Source organism: Sinocyclocheilus anshuiensis, unplaced genomic scaffold (assembly GCF_001515605.1).
Source record: "Sinocyclocheilus anshuiensis isolate Anshui unplaced genomic scaffold, SAMN03320099.WGS_v1.1 scaffold912, whole genome shotgun sequence".
Taxonomy (NCBI): domain Eukaryota; kingdom Metazoa; phylum Chordata; class Actinopteri; order Cypriniformes; family Cyprinidae; genus Sinocyclocheilus; species Sinocyclocheilus anshuiensis.
In genome coordinates, this window is record NW_015549618.1 from 167,002 (window position 1) to 182,395 (window position 15,394).

General features: G+C 38.6%; 3 protein-coding genes across 13 annotated transcripts in view; 1 reads left to right on the forward strand and 2 right to left on the reverse strand.

The window, feature by feature from the left end:
• The first annotated feature begins 1,779 nt into the window (after window positions 1–1,779).
• On the forward strand, window positions 1,780–4,942 carry LOC107659301 (heme oxygenase 2-like). 5 transcript variants are annotated; one of them, XM_016448191.1, is made up of 6 exons: window positions 1,780–1,877; window positions 2,189–2,292; window positions 2,681–2,798; window positions 2,888–3,379; window positions 4,306–4,429; window positions 4,539–4,942. In XM_016448191.1, exons 2-6 carry the CDS (start codon window positions 2,219–2,221, stop codon window positions 4,664–4,666), a joined length of 936 nt encoding a protein of 311 aa, XP_016303677.1. In that variant the 5' UTR covers window positions 1,780–1,877; window positions 2,189–2,218; the 3' UTR covers window positions 4,667–4,942. The 5 variants fall into 5 exon arrangements, with proteins under 5 accessions (XP_016303677.1, XP_016303674.1, XP_016303676.1 ...); XM_016448188.1 differs by having other exon boundaries at window positions 1,781–1,877; window positions 2,091–2,292; XM_016448190.1 differs by having other exon boundaries at window positions 1,781–1,877; window positions 2,154–2,292.
• Window positions 4,943–6,888: 1,946 nt separating this feature from the next.
• LOC107659315 (uncharacterized) lies at window positions 6,889–11,274 on the reverse strand. Its single transcript, XM_016448209.1, has 6 exons — window positions 11,219–11,274; window positions 10,932–11,120; window positions 10,724–10,829; window positions 10,074–10,528; window positions 8,379–8,575; window positions 6,889–8,125 (listed from the first exon to the last, which is right to left on the reverse strand). The coding sequence occupies exons 2-6, from the start codon at window positions 11,113–11,115 to the stop codon at window positions 7,391–7,393; spliced, it is 1,677 nt and encodes a 558-aa protein (XP_016303695.1). The 5' UTR covers window positions 11,116–11,120; window positions 11,219–11,274; the 3' UTR covers window positions 6,889–7,390.
• Window positions 11,275–13,825: 2,551 nt separating this feature from the next.
• Window positions 13,826–15,394, reverse strand: part of LOC107659317 (transmembrane protein 186-like) — a 4,072-nt gene continuing 2,503 nt past the window's right edge. For all 7 annotated transcript variants that reach the window (XM_016448214.1, XM_016448217.1, XM_016448213.1 and 4 more), the window contains exon 2: window positions 13,826–14,674. In XM_016448214.1, coding sequence (XP_016303700.1) covers window positions 14,015–14,674 — 660 coding nt within the window. In that variant the 3' untranslated portion in view covers window positions 13,826–14,014. The remainder of the gene's footprint in view (window positions 14,675–15,394) is intronic.

Here is a 15,394-nt window from a genome sequence, read left to right on the forward strand (position 1 = left end):
TCGGGAGCACTTCAAGACATAAAAGAGCTATGAAGGTGCCAAAGGTCTTTTCAATACTCGGACGTTTTGTAGAGGGAAAACATCTTTGTTCCTTTGTTTAAGTGGAGCGGCTTGTCTGGTGGTCCGATCTAAGGTGTATTATAATGGTATTGTATCCTTATGTGCAGGTCACACATGCTCAGTCAAACACATGGCAGGCTGCTCCCATATTACCAAGAACACATTGACATTCTCCATAAATAGCGGGAAGTACTACAGATCACTATACGCTTGGGGAGAATATGACTTCCTGATGATGTGGTAGGCTTATATGCTGATAAAAGATGACAAATGTGTCTGGCATATGTGCTTCCTACATGCCATTCAATGTTATGCATGAGTGGAAGCTTTTTTCAGTGTTATAAAAATATATTGGGTTTACGCGAGAACCATTAAGATCATATAGGCTAAGCTATGGGCCTTTGTGCGTTCTGATAGGTTTTTAACAGCAGATACTGTTTTATTAAGGATTTGTGGTCAAAAGTGGTATTTTTGCCTTAGCCAAAATAAAAAGGAATAGATTTTACGTTTTTTTAAGAAAATGTCGCTTGCCAGTGCATAACTCACCGTCACGAGTTGGACTGAGGACTTTACCAAAACACTCTAAAACTGATGTTGAGTGGTTCTGACGCTTTTGTTAAAGTGTTGTGGTAAAAAAAGGCCCACCAAAAGGCCTCAGTGAACTAAATCTACTGCATGTCTACGTACATACAGGTGATTTTTTTTTTCACCCGTTTTAGCGCCTGCTGGCCCCTGCTTGATTTGAGATATTATATAGTTTTCACTGACATCTATTGGTGAAAAGGGAAATCGGACCTATAGGTCAAAATTAAACACTTAGGCTATATTATATTATATTATATTATATTATATTATATTATATTATATTATTAACAACTATGTATTAATTTCTTTTATTTTTTAAGCATTTAGCAGACACATTTATTCAAAGCATACCGTTTGAGCTAAAGAACAGAAGACTCATACTATTGGCCCGAATATAAGACGACCCTGATTATAAGACGACAGTGAAAAGGGAAATCGGACCTATAGGTCAAAATTAAACACTTAGGCTATATTATATTATATTATATTATATTATATTATATTATATTATATTATTAACAACTATGTATTAATTTCTTTTATTTTTTAAGCATTTAGCAGACACATTTATTCAAAGCATACCGTTTGAGCTAAAGAACAGAAGACTCATACTATTGGCCCGAATATAAGACGACCCTGATTATAAGACGACCCCCCCCCCCCCCCCCCCCCCCCTCTCTCTCTCTCTCTCTCTCTCTCTCTCTCCATGCTCTGCTTTAAATTTTAGGTCCCTCCTTGACTTTTACTCTTGAGTATCAATTCGTCTCGAATCATAACAAGCCGATAATAGTTATCTATTTATCCAAGAAAAAACATCGTCTTATATTCGGGTCAATACGTATATTGCATTATATCATTATATTTGACTTTTGTGAAATTTTTGATGTAGACATAACACTTCACAGATAATACAGATCTAGTTGTCACACCAGCTTTTAATTAAAAAGACAAATATTTATTTATTTATTTTTTTAAAAATAGAGATTTATACACATGATTAATGGGCATACATGAGGTTTAATGCTGTGTCCGAAATCGCTTACTCGTTCACTCATTCACTATTCCCTGTGTATGGAACTACATTTGAGTCCACTATGTGGGGAGCTATCAGAGTTACGTGATATATAGCGCGTCATTCTACTTCCTGTTTGGAGGCGGGTCTAGTTCTGTAAACACGTACACAACGTGATGTGAACTGCAGCAGACTGCGGACCGTAAACACTGCAGACCAGGTAAAATATAAAAGCGGTCCTGTTTTAAATAGTTGAACAAAGCAAACTCCTATCAGTACGTATACTGCATACAAATTAATATAATTAGCTACATAGACTTACATGCCGACTGTCATAAGTCAATGTCACGAGTGTAATGGCACAATGGATACGAGTTGCGCAATGAAGATTAACACTGACATGATGATTATGCTTCTTCCTCACTATTGACAGAACAGTGGCTAAATATATTTGGCCTTGGTTGGTTGTAACTGGCTACAGCTTCATTGTTTGTAGACGTCTCATCTTCAAGACTTGCCTTTATTTATCAGAGGAGAACCAGACATAAACACAGGCAGTTCATGATGGCTGCAGATTCAGCAGTGTCTAACGGAGGAGAAAACATCCTTACTGAGAGCGACGATGATACTCTCAGGTACCTTTCAGTGTTATTAATAAATAGAAGTAATGTATATTAAGAAGCTATTAAGAAGAATGCATCCACATTGGCCTTGTCCTGATTTGACAGGCTTGTCATAATGTTTACAGGTTCAGGATGTACTTGTTTTGAGGGTGCATCAACTTTATCCACATTAAAAAAGTTCTGAACAGATTAAAAAAAAATAAAAAATTAGGCATCATACACCTGCTGACTTTGTGAATGGTTACAAAGGGGGAAAAAAACTTGGCATCATACACAAAATTACTATTGTATTTCTAAAATGGCATTAAAAACTCTTTGGCTATAAGTGGCTCAACCTCCAAGCCAGTAGGTGGCAGTATAGAGCATAAACAATTTTTATCTTTATAAATCTCTTTTTCAGCCCTGATGACCTGTCCGAAGTGTTGGCGGCTGGAACCAAGGAGTCTCACGACAAAGCAGAGAACTCGCCATTTGTCAAGGACTTCCTGAGGGGCCGAATCAAACGAGAACTTTTTAAGGTGAATCTAGTGTTCATGGACTTTTGTAGAGTTTGATGAAAGAGCCAATCTGGTTTTGACCTCCATTCTGTTGCTATTTTGTCCCCCAGCTTGGCACAGCTGCCCTGTACTACGTTTATTCTGCCATTGAGGAAGAGATCGAGAAGAACAAGGACCACCCCATGTTTGCCCCACTATATTTCCCCTCTGAGCTTCACCGGCAAGACGCCTTGGCCAAAGACCTGGAGTATCTCTACGGTGAAGACTGGGAGAGCAAGATCTCCTGCTCAGCAGCCACACGGCCCTACGTGGACCACATTCATGAGGTGGGACGAGACGATGCGGTTCTTTTGGTCGCACACGCTTGGACCCGCTACATGGGTGACCTGTCAGGAGGGCAGATTCTGAAGAAAGTGGCTCAGCGGGCTCTAAAACTGCCCCCTACTGGTGAGGGGGTGAACTTCTTCCATTTTGAAGGCATCCACAACCCCACGGCTTTCAAGAGGCTGTACCGCAGTCGGATGAATGAGCTGGAGGTGGATGCAGAGACCAAAAAGAAGCTGCTAGACGAAGCCAACCTGGCATTTCAATATAATTTGGATGTAAGAGAATTATCAAATATGGCTTCCTTTTTTTGATCCAGATCTTTTAAAGGAACAATTCACCTGTTAATGAAAAATTGTGGAACATGTACTCACCATCAGGTCATCCAAGATGTAGATGAGTTTGTTTCTTAATCCAAACAGATTTGGAGAAATGTAGCATTAGTTCACTTGCTTGTCAATGGATGCTCTGCAGTGAATGGGTGCCGTCAGAATGAGAGTCCAAACAGCTGATAAAAACATTACAATAATCCACACCACTCCAGTGCATCAGTTAATGTCTTGTGAAGTGAAAAGCTGTGTGTAATAACTTCATCACTAAGACGTTTTTAACTTCAGAGCATCGCTTCCAGTCAATTCGTAATATTGCTTTCTCAAGTAATTTAATCTGAAACAGGAGAGAAATATGTATAAAATAAGCACCGTTTACAAGCAAAAACAGTCCAAAACATTTCTAAACAAGTATTAGTGGATTTTGATGTGAGAGGAAAACAGGAGATGGACTTTTTCACTGGAGGAAGCATTGTTACAGATTATGGACTTGTATTTTGGCCAAAAGCAACGGTTTAAAGTTTAAAACACCTTAATAATGATTTTGTTTCTTACAAACACGCAGCTTTTCACTTCTCAAGAAGTTAACTGATGGATTGGAGTAGTGTGGATTACTTGTGATGGTTTTATCAGCTGTTCAGACTCTCATTCTGACGGCACCCATTCACTGCAGAGCATCCATTGGTGAGCAAGTGATGTAATGCTATATTTCTCCAAATCTGTTCTAATTTAGAAAAACACTCATCTACATCTTAGATGGCCTGAGGGCGAGTACTATTTTCAGCTAAACTTAATTCTCCCAAAAATGAGGATATGTTAAGTACATTTATGTGCGTTTAAACAATATGTTAATAGTCATTTTTGAACTTCATCAGGTATTCACAGAGTTGCAGGAGATTGGGAAAGATATAAAAGAGGAAGTGCAGGACATTGGCTTTCACGCACATGGGGATATGGGTGGAGACATCAGTAAATGCCCCTACTATGCAGCCAAGATGGGTGAGTTGTTAGCGAATAGCGACACTATATTTTTTAATGTGTTTTATATCATGTAAATTTAAAATGTTTTGTTGTTTTTACTCAACTGCTTCCATCATTTTCTGTCTAGCGGTGAGTGGAAACACGACTTATGCATGTAATTTTGCCAAGATGCTGCTTCGACAGTCCACAGTACAGGTGATTCTGGCCACATGGGTCGCTGCTGTCGCTGGATTGGCTGCTTGGTACCTCATGTGATCACCTTTACCTGAGTCAGCCAATAAGAAATTAAAATGGCAACAACTGGGCTTCAAAGTGGAAATCTTTCACTCACTGGGCCACTTTGTGAAAATATTGCTGCCGATCATATAAATATGTAAAGTCACTGACTGGACTTTTAATCCATGCCACGTATCTGTATTAAATACAATGCTTTTAAAGGAGATGTGACATTCTTTATCCTGTTTTCAATCTCAGTCAAGAGTGTAAGCACACATGCTAGAAGACATTGGAGCTGCTTAAAATAAAACTATTAATGCAAGAACTGTTTCTTTGACCATTTGTGATTGCAGTTGCACATTGTAATACACGTTCATAAAAAAAAGTATTCAGGTACATCACTGTGGTGCAGTGAATAAATCATAAGAGTGCTGTCTCTGCAGATTTTAATGTCCATGTTTTACCAAAGCACAGAAAGCAGAGGAGAGTAGGGAGCGTTTGTCTTTAACTCAGTGTCCCACTAAAATATTCCCTTATTTATCTGCTACACATAAAAGTAACTTGAATTATAGTAATTCTATAACTTATCCCTAAACCATGTAAATAATGTCAAGTACACAGAATGTGGTTTTATAACCAACTGAAAACATGGACATTTTACATTTTGTGCTTGGGGTTACTGTATTGTTACCACCCAACCAATCAAAACTGCAAATATATATTGAACAACTTTTACACTCTCATTAGAAGGGTTTTACTTTTGTGACGTTACGTTCAACACGGAAGCTCCGAAGCTTGTATCTAAAAAAACAACACATTTCACTTTGAAGCACCTTATCGGAGCTTGATTCGTTTTGCCAAAAGCACGTGATCTACGATGTCTGAAGCTTCGCTTGCCTGAAAACTACTAATGACTGCTTCAGTATCTGATTCAAATGAAGCGAACCCCAGTGCCGTTTCCTTTACATTATAATGCGTTAGTAATTTATAAATTAAGCTCAAATGAACTTTGACCATGAAATAACAGTCTAAGGACTGAGGCAGAATTAAAATAGACAAATCACAGATTTAATTTATGAATTTGTTTGATTTATTTTACTTATTTTAGTGGCAGTACACCGACACAAATGAATGACTTTGACAATGGCCATTATTTATATACAATAAAATAAAACAGAGAATCATTTGTAGAACCAGATGTGAAACCAGCAGCTGTAATGGAACACAGCCCTTTGGAAGGTGCTATTCATTTTTATGACCACTAGATGGCCACAACATAAACAGGGCTGAAAAGCTTCGCGTAATGAACCTGTTTCCGATACTATAAGTGTTGAAAGCTTCGCTGGTTCAGAATGCTTAACTTCACCAACACTAGCTCTTTTCTAGTTAGATAACTGATGCTGTTATAACACTTCCCAATCTCATCTTCAGGGGAAAAAATAAAAACGAAATCTGTAGCGGCCTACAACAACAAAACGTGATACAAAGTAAACAATATACAAATAGAAAGTGCAGGTAAATAAATGCAAATTCATCTAATTATCTTGTTTTTCAAAACTGATCTGTGGCTTCACTGTATTTTTCATCCATTTTCTAACGCTGTAAGGGCCCTGATATACTTCAAATGAAATCGAAGAACGAACTGATATGATGCCATTTCCAACAAAATCAGGCCGAAACGAAGTTCATTTTGAGTTTGTTTTGGCAGTTCGAAACAGCTCACCAAACTAAGGTGACCAGACGTGCCACTTCCCGGGGACATGTTCGGCACAGGATTTCTAAGGCCATGTCCACACGTACACGGGTATTTTTATAGTAGGAGTATTTTTTATAGTAGGAGTATTATGGTATTTTATTATGGTAGTTTTTCCTTCTTTCGTTTAAAAAAAAAATCTCCATCCACATGAAAACACAAACGCATGCTATGAAGCACTGTCAAGAGCATGCCAAACCAACAGGTGGCGATATAATCTCAACCATAAAGCCATGTTGGCCAATCAGAAGCCTTGAAAAATGTTCAAAAACTCCGGTTGCAGTGTTATCGTGTAGACAGCGAAACGGCAGTTTTTGGCTTGTGACGTCGGAGCCTGCGCTGTTATCTCCGCCTACTGGAAACTTTTTCAGGCTTCTGATTGGCCAACATGGCTTTACGGTTGAGATTATATCGCCACCTGCTGGTTTGGCATGCTCTTGACAGTGCTTCATAGCATGCTTTTGCGTTTTCATGTGGACGGAGATTTTTTTGTTTAAATACCCGCGTACGTGTGGACATGGCCTTAATTGCCTAAAATAACCAGGTGTTGGTTGTTTGCGCTGTGCTGCGCCGAGCCGATCGATCGTTGTATACGATCGTTGATCATTGCTCGAATAGCTGAGCTGGAACAAATGTTTCTGCACCTGTACGATCGCTCGCGGAGGGACTTTAAAGATTCAGAGAAGGCATTTATTGTTGTGTTTAGGGGATACGCACGAGCGGCGCGACATATTCACATTAATCTACACCCCGCCTCCAGCAGCGCGAGGGTGTTGAAACGTTCAAAAATAGTATACCGTCGGCTCAGCCTTTTCAAACTTTTTGCCCCTAAATGAAGAACTTCGTTTGAAGTATATTGGGGCCATAAACATCTGTATGGGTCACTGAGGTGTAAAATGTAGCCAAAACTTTTGCCGCAGAAATAATATACAAAGTCGAGTGAAATCATGCTCTTATTTTAAATTTAGCACAGTGTGACAACAGGCACAGCGTTTATTTTCTAGTTTGCTTTAGAGATGCTCAGTCTTAATGTGAATACCGCGTTCCAGACACTCTTTGCACTCTTCCGTGCTCAATTTCCTGAAACCTATATTCATGTCTTTTATGGCTTTCCTATAGGTTTCATATGAACACGCAGTTGAACTTTTGCCTTTAAAGTCTTTGTACATCATCATGACAGTTACATTGCTTGGTAAACATCGTCTGCTTTCAGCGTGTTCACATTTATAGTCACTGATAGTTGGATTGAACGATTCAATGTGTTGGTAAATTGGCGACAGATCTATTTTATTGGCAGGTGGGTGTCGCCCTCTGCGGTCTGGAGGAGGAACGGCACCGGATGTGTTGCCTGTCACGCTGACAATCACTCTGTCGTTTTTTGGGTGGTATCCCAGTGTGGTTAGGTAGAAGGTTTTGCAAACATCTTGAGGTCGCCCGAGGCTGTTATTTAGATGATACTGAAAAGTCTTGTTGCGTCTGCTGGGACCTCCCGTCGTGAGACGTGTTTTCAGTGATTGGGTAACTGAGTGAAATACAAAAGCCCATTTGTCGCTGTGTGACATGTCCTGATAGGCGTCAAATATTTCTTTTCTTTGAACATGCGGGATCTTCTCTGTACATTTCTTTCCACATGTAGGTCCACAGGGTTTGCCCATCTTTGGTGCCCGTTGATTTCCTATTTGTACCGGACAGGATTCTTCATCCTTGTATGCCATTTCATCTTCTCCGCTCTCACTGTATGTTTCCTGTTTAACAGAATTGACTTTGAAAGTGCCAAGCACCCACTGTGCAGTTTGTTGATCACTGATATGAACAGATTGAATCGGCTAAATCTAGTGCTGAATGATATTGATATTAGACTTACCAAATTAGATTATTCAAATAGTTTTTTTCAACCATTTTTGTTTTAGATTAAACACACACACCATTTATTTATAACAGTAACTACAATAAAACGTGTAAGATAACAGTAGGCAACTATGAGTAACTGTTACCTACCACTTTTAGTCTTGTTTCCGGACTTTCCAGGGAAGTTAATGACCTCAAATCTTCAACTGGACATTGTTTTGGACTTAAATGGTTAGCCTCTGTGATCTCAGAAACATTGTTTGCTTTGAGATCTTGCACCATCCTCATAATCTTCCTCTGCTGCTCCAGAAGAATTTCTTGTTTAGTTAATATGTCATGGAGAAGTGCTGAAACAAACACAGGAATTGCAAAGTTTACTACACTACCCATGCTATGAAACGAGCCTTACACTTAGGGCTGGGTTTTGACACAAATTTCACGATTCGATTCTGATTCACAAGCTTGCGATTCGATTCATTATTGATTATCTTGGATATATCAGGTACAGTACATGCCAGATTTACATTTTTTAAAGGCAGCGGCTATTTGCACTAAGTGTAAATGGCAATTAGACACTATTTACAAAAATAGCATATTTTCTTAGCAATAGATGCTATTTACACCAAGTGAAAATAGCAGTATTTTTTTAGCGATATGCTATTTACACTAAGTGAAAATAGCTATAGATTCTATTTACACTGTTAAAATAGCAGGATTTTCTGCTATTTAAACCACTTATTGCAAATAGTGGCAACTATAGAACTGTAGTACATTATAAAACAGTATGCAGTAACGTATTGAGTGTAAATTATCATTTTAATTCAAATTATTAAATGGATGCAACCTTATTGGGACAATAAAGCCCTCCCTACACCTACCCCTACCAGATACTTCATTTTCAACTTTTCGATTATTTCCTTCATTTTTATTGAAAATAAATGCCTTTCCGATGTGATGTGACATTTGAAAAGGGAGAAAAAAAAAAGTTTGGCAAAAGGCGGATTCGAACTCAATCTTCTTTTGTAGTGTTGACTAGCCCAATCACACGTTGGTGGGCAGAGTAGCTTCTGCCAACAAGGTGGGCTATTTGCACTCCGTTTTTTAAAATATAAACATTTAAATAGTGGCTCTCATAAAAACTTGACAGATTTATTCATACTACATACATTAAAGATTGAAGAACAGTAAAAATTATAATGAATGTTATATAGTGCATACATTTATAAAATGCTCCTCTCTAGACTTCATTTTTCTAGCTGACTAACGAGTTCATGGTCACCGAATATGTTTCTTCTGAGGTAAATGTAACGTTATGTGACATTGTTACAAGCTGTTACATTGACGTCTTTGCGCAGTTTAAACACTTATTGAGCGATTACATGAGACAGGATACGGATTTCGGTAAGTTGTACTTTTTCTTTTAACATGGCTTCTGCTGTTTATTGAGGTTTATTTTGTGGTGAAACTGGTATTAAGGCGGAGATGATCAGTTCACGTTCGCTTTGTGCTGCTGCTTCCTTGAACTGAGGCGCTACAGCAATCTGTCGCTCCACATTAAACAGTACCAAAGCGGCATTTATTGCTTGAATACTGTAATAAAAAAATGGACGTAATTTGAAACCTGAGACTTTGTTTTATATCAAACGTAACAAAGCTTATTGTGATTTATTGGATGGGATGCGCTACAGTGTTCCGTTCATTAACTGAAATTATCATTAATTGATTTTAAGAATCAATATCGTTTTGTAAAAATGAGAATTGATTAAAATCGAAAAATGTATATTTTTACCCAGCCCTACTTACACTAGCAGTGAATAAATGTTAGAAAACAGAAATGAATCTTACAGGTTATGAATGGGTCATAGCTCGAGAGGCTTTTTCTCTGGGGTCTGGGTGTTTCATGATGCCACGGTGACTGTGCCGGCTGCTCGGGAGACTGTACAGTTGTGTCCTGTGGCCATGTCAGTTCACTGTTAGGTTCTGTGATGTCTTGTGATGCTCTGTCAGAACTTCTTGTTTGCCACGGCTGCTGGGAAATCTGGTGAGGCAGCAGAGTATTTTCATGCCACTCGGAGGCAGGACTTATCTCCAACAAGGATGGTCGTGAAGTTTCTGCAATCTGTGTCACACCCGGGGATTGATTTTGACTTTGTCCTAGAGGACTTGGTTGTAGCTCATTAGAAGCTGAACAAATCCTTTTGGACAGTGGCTGTATTTGAGGGGCTTGTGGTAAATTGTTTTTTAGGGGTGTGGTAGTCTCCTCATCACAGTCATAATCATCCAGTAGACACCTGTCTCGTCTTTAGCAAAGACGAGAAATTTAATGATTACTAAATTTGATGAAGCAAGGGTGGCATGTTAATGTGAAAATGCTATTCAGCAAAATATTCCCTTTTTGCAGTTCAAAATGATGTTAATTTGTTAAACTGCACATCGATACAAGGACCTGTTAGACAGGTCTGTGTTAAAGAATCACATAATATAACCAATCTTACTTTATTTTGCATTTTGGTGGCATCAGGGAGTCAGGCACAGCCTCTAACTGGAGATCGGTCTGCTGTTCTGCAAGAGGTAGCTTCCGGCATGCTTCACTATAATTATCTATGAAAGACAGAATTAAGAAATCAGAACAATCCAAAAAGTTGTTTACCATTTAACCCTTTTTAATTAAACATAATGTGTACAGAAAGGATTTAGACATACTTGTAGTATACATTATTTTTACTTTATATGCAGACCAAGACTCCTGGGGTTGCTCCAAACACTTGGCTGCCCTCTGAACTCTTTCACCTTTGTATGGAGGCCATAAACACACACCACTCTTCACCCAGATTACAGGCACAACCTCCACTTCTTCAGTGTCAACAAAACTGACAATGTGGTACATGATTTCTGCAAGCAAAACACAAATGTGGATAAACATTAAAAAAAAAAAAAAAAAGATAATATAAAAGCAAATAAATATCAATTGTGACTTTTAGATGTCATACTAGTGTAGATTGTGTCCAAGAGTAGCTCAAAATTTCCGATTTCAATTCTGGGGGAAAAAAATAAAATGAACACACACACTCACTTCATTTTACATGAAATTTCTGTAAGTAATTTTCAAAAGGAAATCCAGATATTAGGTCCAAGTGAAATCACAGCTAAGGTGAATCAATCCATAGTGTACACCACAAATTCTGGGCCATACAACTTACTGAAATGTTCAACAAATGAGACAGGCAATGCATTGGCAAAGTCATTCATTGATAAACAGAATGACGGATTTGCTAAAATGCAAATTGCAGCAGATAGAAGCATGAAATTATTAGCTATACACTTGCTCAGCCAGACAACCTCTGACAACTGGCCTAGTATATAGAAGACGTCATCTAAATCTGTTGCTTTCCATTTTAGTCTATCTTCCAGACCCCTTGGTTTTCTGGCAAATTCAACTGGGACAAAATCTTTTAAATTAATTAATCTCTCAGAGATTAGAAGGCCCACAAATCCACCAGTCTTCGTCCCACACCAACGCACACCAAATGCATATAGCCTAATCATGAGGAAAACTAACCATCCCTATTCCCTAATATTGTTTTCGACCAGAGGTGAATGTCCTAAGTGGTGATCTTCATCCTCCACAGCTTGCTTACAAGACTCACCAGTCCTTTGAAATGCATGAATCTAAGGGAAATACTGATGCCTGACTGAACACACCGGTCACATCCAGAATAGCCAGTATGAGTTTTAATGCATTTGACAAAGGCTCTAGCAGGAGCATCACATATAATTGAAGTTACCTGCAACCAAAAAGTCTTGCCACAAATAACAAATCCTTCTCTCAAGCTATTTAGCTCTCTTACAAGAGCATCTAGGTAGTCTGAAAGGGAAGTTGGTTTAGTTACACCACAAAATAAAGCAATTAAAACTGGTCTTATAATAACACAATCTGAAGAGATTAACTTTTAAACAAAGGCAGACCATCTGTATTTAGTTGTAACTTGAATACATGTCTTTCTGGAACTTTAAAAGACAGGTTTTCAAACGTTTTACCAAGGGAGTTCAATATTCCCGCCTGATAACCTTTCCAGCACATACTGATTTGTTGTATTGAGCAAAGAATATCCATCTTTCTGAAAGAAGGAATGCTGTAAGAGCAACCAAAGAAACGCCAAACTCAACTGCCCAACCTGACAGAGTTTGACAAATCACTAGAAACACCTCCTCCTCGCTTTCATACGCATCAGTCTCAAAACTGGCAGCACTAGAACTTGCTTCAGCGCCATCTTTGGTTGGCCTCTTTCCAGGCTGGGAATGAACTCGTTTTTCCAAAGATTCAAACACCGTATCGACTCTTTTAACAGCCCCTTTTCGCATGTTACTTCGCTCACCATAAGCCTATAGGTTTTCCATTATGCACTGTAGAATAATTCTAGCAACGCTAACACAAAACAAGTCCAAGCAGAGGAAAGAAGTGTAAATCTTCTACAAAAAGTAAATCCAGTAACGTGCTGTAGAACAATGGGTGAAATCTACGTGTTGGTTGAGATTTAAATAAATGTTGACTTACCTTGAAGTATTAAAGCTGCAAAAGACAAAACGGCAGTTAGAATTTCACTTCCAGACTGTGTTGTGTTGTGTGGGTCGTTTGCGATGTTGGACTCGAGAGGGAAGCGTCGAGTGGTTTTTCTGTGGGTTGCTTAGCAACTGAATGTCGATCGCGCCACCTGCTGTCCTGGAGTATACATTACGCCTATATACAATGTACACAAGTATACTCAAGTCAGACAGGGTTTTTGGTTAAATGGTCGGTGTTAAAAACTAAAAAGGCTAAAGGTCTGTGTTTCACATGGTCTGTGGTATAACATTTTATTCCATGACATAAAATACACCAGTAATGCCTGATTTATTTTTTTAAGGATTTATGTGTCTTGAAGAAGGCAGCTGCTAACACCTTGAACAGTTTGTCTGGGACATTAAATGCCATGATGCCAAACAAGTACACTAGTTTATTCACTTGTCCACTTTCACAGCTCCATTGTGTAAAATTGCAAAAAAATACAAAATTTCAAACTTGTATAAACTTAATGGTGGTGCAGCCGTGGTATAGTAAGTAACTGTGTTAATCTGAGAAGATTATCATTCAGTGTAGGGAAGGTTACTTTGGAAATATAATAGATTTTAGAAGTTTACAAGCTTATAGGTTACAAGTTACCCTATTTCAAAATGTAGTGTAACTATTTCAATTACTTCAATTGAATTAGAAGCAATGTAACTGATTACATTTGATTATTTTTTCTAAATTTTGAACAAATGTTTTCAACTGTTAATCATTTTCACAAATGTAAAGCAGGCAGGGTTAACCTTACAGTAGTGCTCAACACTGATTACTGTCAGACTTTCAAAATCCTTCTTTACTTGAATTAAGATGATAATTGTTTAATTTTAAAGCACAGCCACCACAAAATCAGACTTTAACACCTCTCTTTACTTTGAGATTGTTCTGAGGTTAAATACAGATTTAAAGTCATCACAAGAAACCGACAGCTTTTAATGGCCACAGAGCTTATTTTTTGCAGCAATACAATAATACTAGTTTTTGTGTGTGTGTGTGTGTGTGAACCAGGGTGATACTAACTTCTGGGTTGGCCTACAAAAACACGTCAAAATAAATAACCTCCGGACCACTCTATTAACATTTTCCATGAATTATGTAAAATAAAAAAATCTTTATTAGTCACTTAAATTACAAAACAATATCTAACGGTGCATGAAAAAAAACAAAACAAGAGAAAGTGAATTCATGATAAACTCCCAAAAACTTTCTCAAAAGCATTTCTGTCCACCACTCGTCCCAGTCTGGTAGAGAAGTACATCGTATCAGAACAGCTGTAGCGCTTTAAACGCAGGATCGGCTCTCCTTTGGTATCCCCTGAATCTCCCAGAGTCATGACATCTGACACGGGCACGTATATGTCCCGTCTGTGACCCCAAAATGTCAGGTGCGACACCTTTAAGACGGTCTGCGTTGAATCCAGATACATCATGCCAACCACTCGTCTGACATAGTGGCTTATGGAGTACAGCATGACGCCGGCGAACACGGCGATGCCTGTGGAGTAACTCAGCAGCATTACTGACGCCTGTCCCTGCAGGTAGAGGTAATAAACCGCGGGCAGTAAGACGACAGTGATGCCCGTCTGCATCAGTTTGAGTCTAGAAAGCGCCCGCAGGCCTTTGATAGCCGGAAAAGTGTAAACTGGACTGTATTTCCTTGAGGCAAGGTCAGAACAGAAGGACGCAGGTTGGATCTGTACAGTGTGTGTGACTGTAATGGGCATCCGTCGACCCACATGCACCAGGTCACTGCCGTATTGCACATGAGAGCTTGAAATCAGTCCTGCACGATGACACCCATAGAGAGGAAGACGGGAAATGCGGATTAATCGTGCGGACATCATCTGAGGAGACAGTAACCATGGTAACGATTAGTGAGGGGCGCTTTCGAAGCACTGCTTCGTCAAGCTTCGAAACATTTGTGAATCATTTGTTTCCAAACATTGGTTCGGAGCGCGTATCGAAGTGCCAAAGTCATGTGATTTCAGTAAACGAGGCCTCTTTATGTCAAAACTGTTTTGAAACGTTTCGAATCATGCGAGTTCATTGAGCTCGCCCCCAGCGGCAAACCATTGAACCAGCGTCTATGGTTTTTCCTGATCTCGGATCAGTTTCATCAATTTGTAAACATTTTTAACGAGACATTTGCGTAACTAACCCCCGGTTTCACAAACCAGGCTTAGGCCTAATCCCAGACTAAAATGTAAGTCTGAGCTGTTTCAACTGAAAGAAACTTGCACTAACCGATCTTAAAATATGTCAGTGCCTTTGTTTTGTCTCAAGATGCACACCAGTATTGTTTTTGTTCTAAGGCATGTTTATAAAAACTACTTAAATAATGTCCTAATTGAACTATTGCCTAATCCTGGCTTAACCTAAACCCTGTGTGTCAAACCAGGCCTAAAAAGATGAGTAGTAGTTAATAGTGTCTTACTGGCCTCCATTTACAAGCTTTCAATAAAACAAACCCTGCAAATGAAAAAAACAGACATTTTATATTTAATTATATTTATTTATATTTAATTATATTTATTTATATTTATATATATATATATATATATATA

Coding starts and splice junctions, on each gene's coding strand:
- LOC107659301 (XM_016448191.1), top strand. CDS start 2,219: ATGATGGCTGCAGATTCAGCAGTGTCTAACGGAGGAGAAAACATCCTT. Junction 2,799..2,887: donor TCAAACGAGAACTTTTTAAG/GTGAATCTAGTG, acceptor TTTGTCCCCCAG/CTTGGCACAGCTGCCCTGTA. Junction 4,430..4,538: donor CTACTATGCAGCCAAGATGG/GTGAGTTGTTAG, acceptor TTTTCTGTCTAG/CGGTGAGTGGAAACACGACT.
- LOC107659315 (XM_016448209.1), bottom strand. CDS start 11,115: ATGTACCACATTGTCAGTTTTGTTGACACTGAAGAAGTGGAGGTTGTG. Junction 10,830..10,931: donor AAAAATAATGTATACTACAA/GTATGTCTAAAT, acceptor TGTCTTTCATAG/ATAATTATAGTGAAGCATGC. Junction 10,529..10,723: donor CCACCAAAATGCAAAATAAA/GTAAGATTGGTT, acceptor TCTTTGCTAAAG/ACGAGACAGGTGTCTACTGG.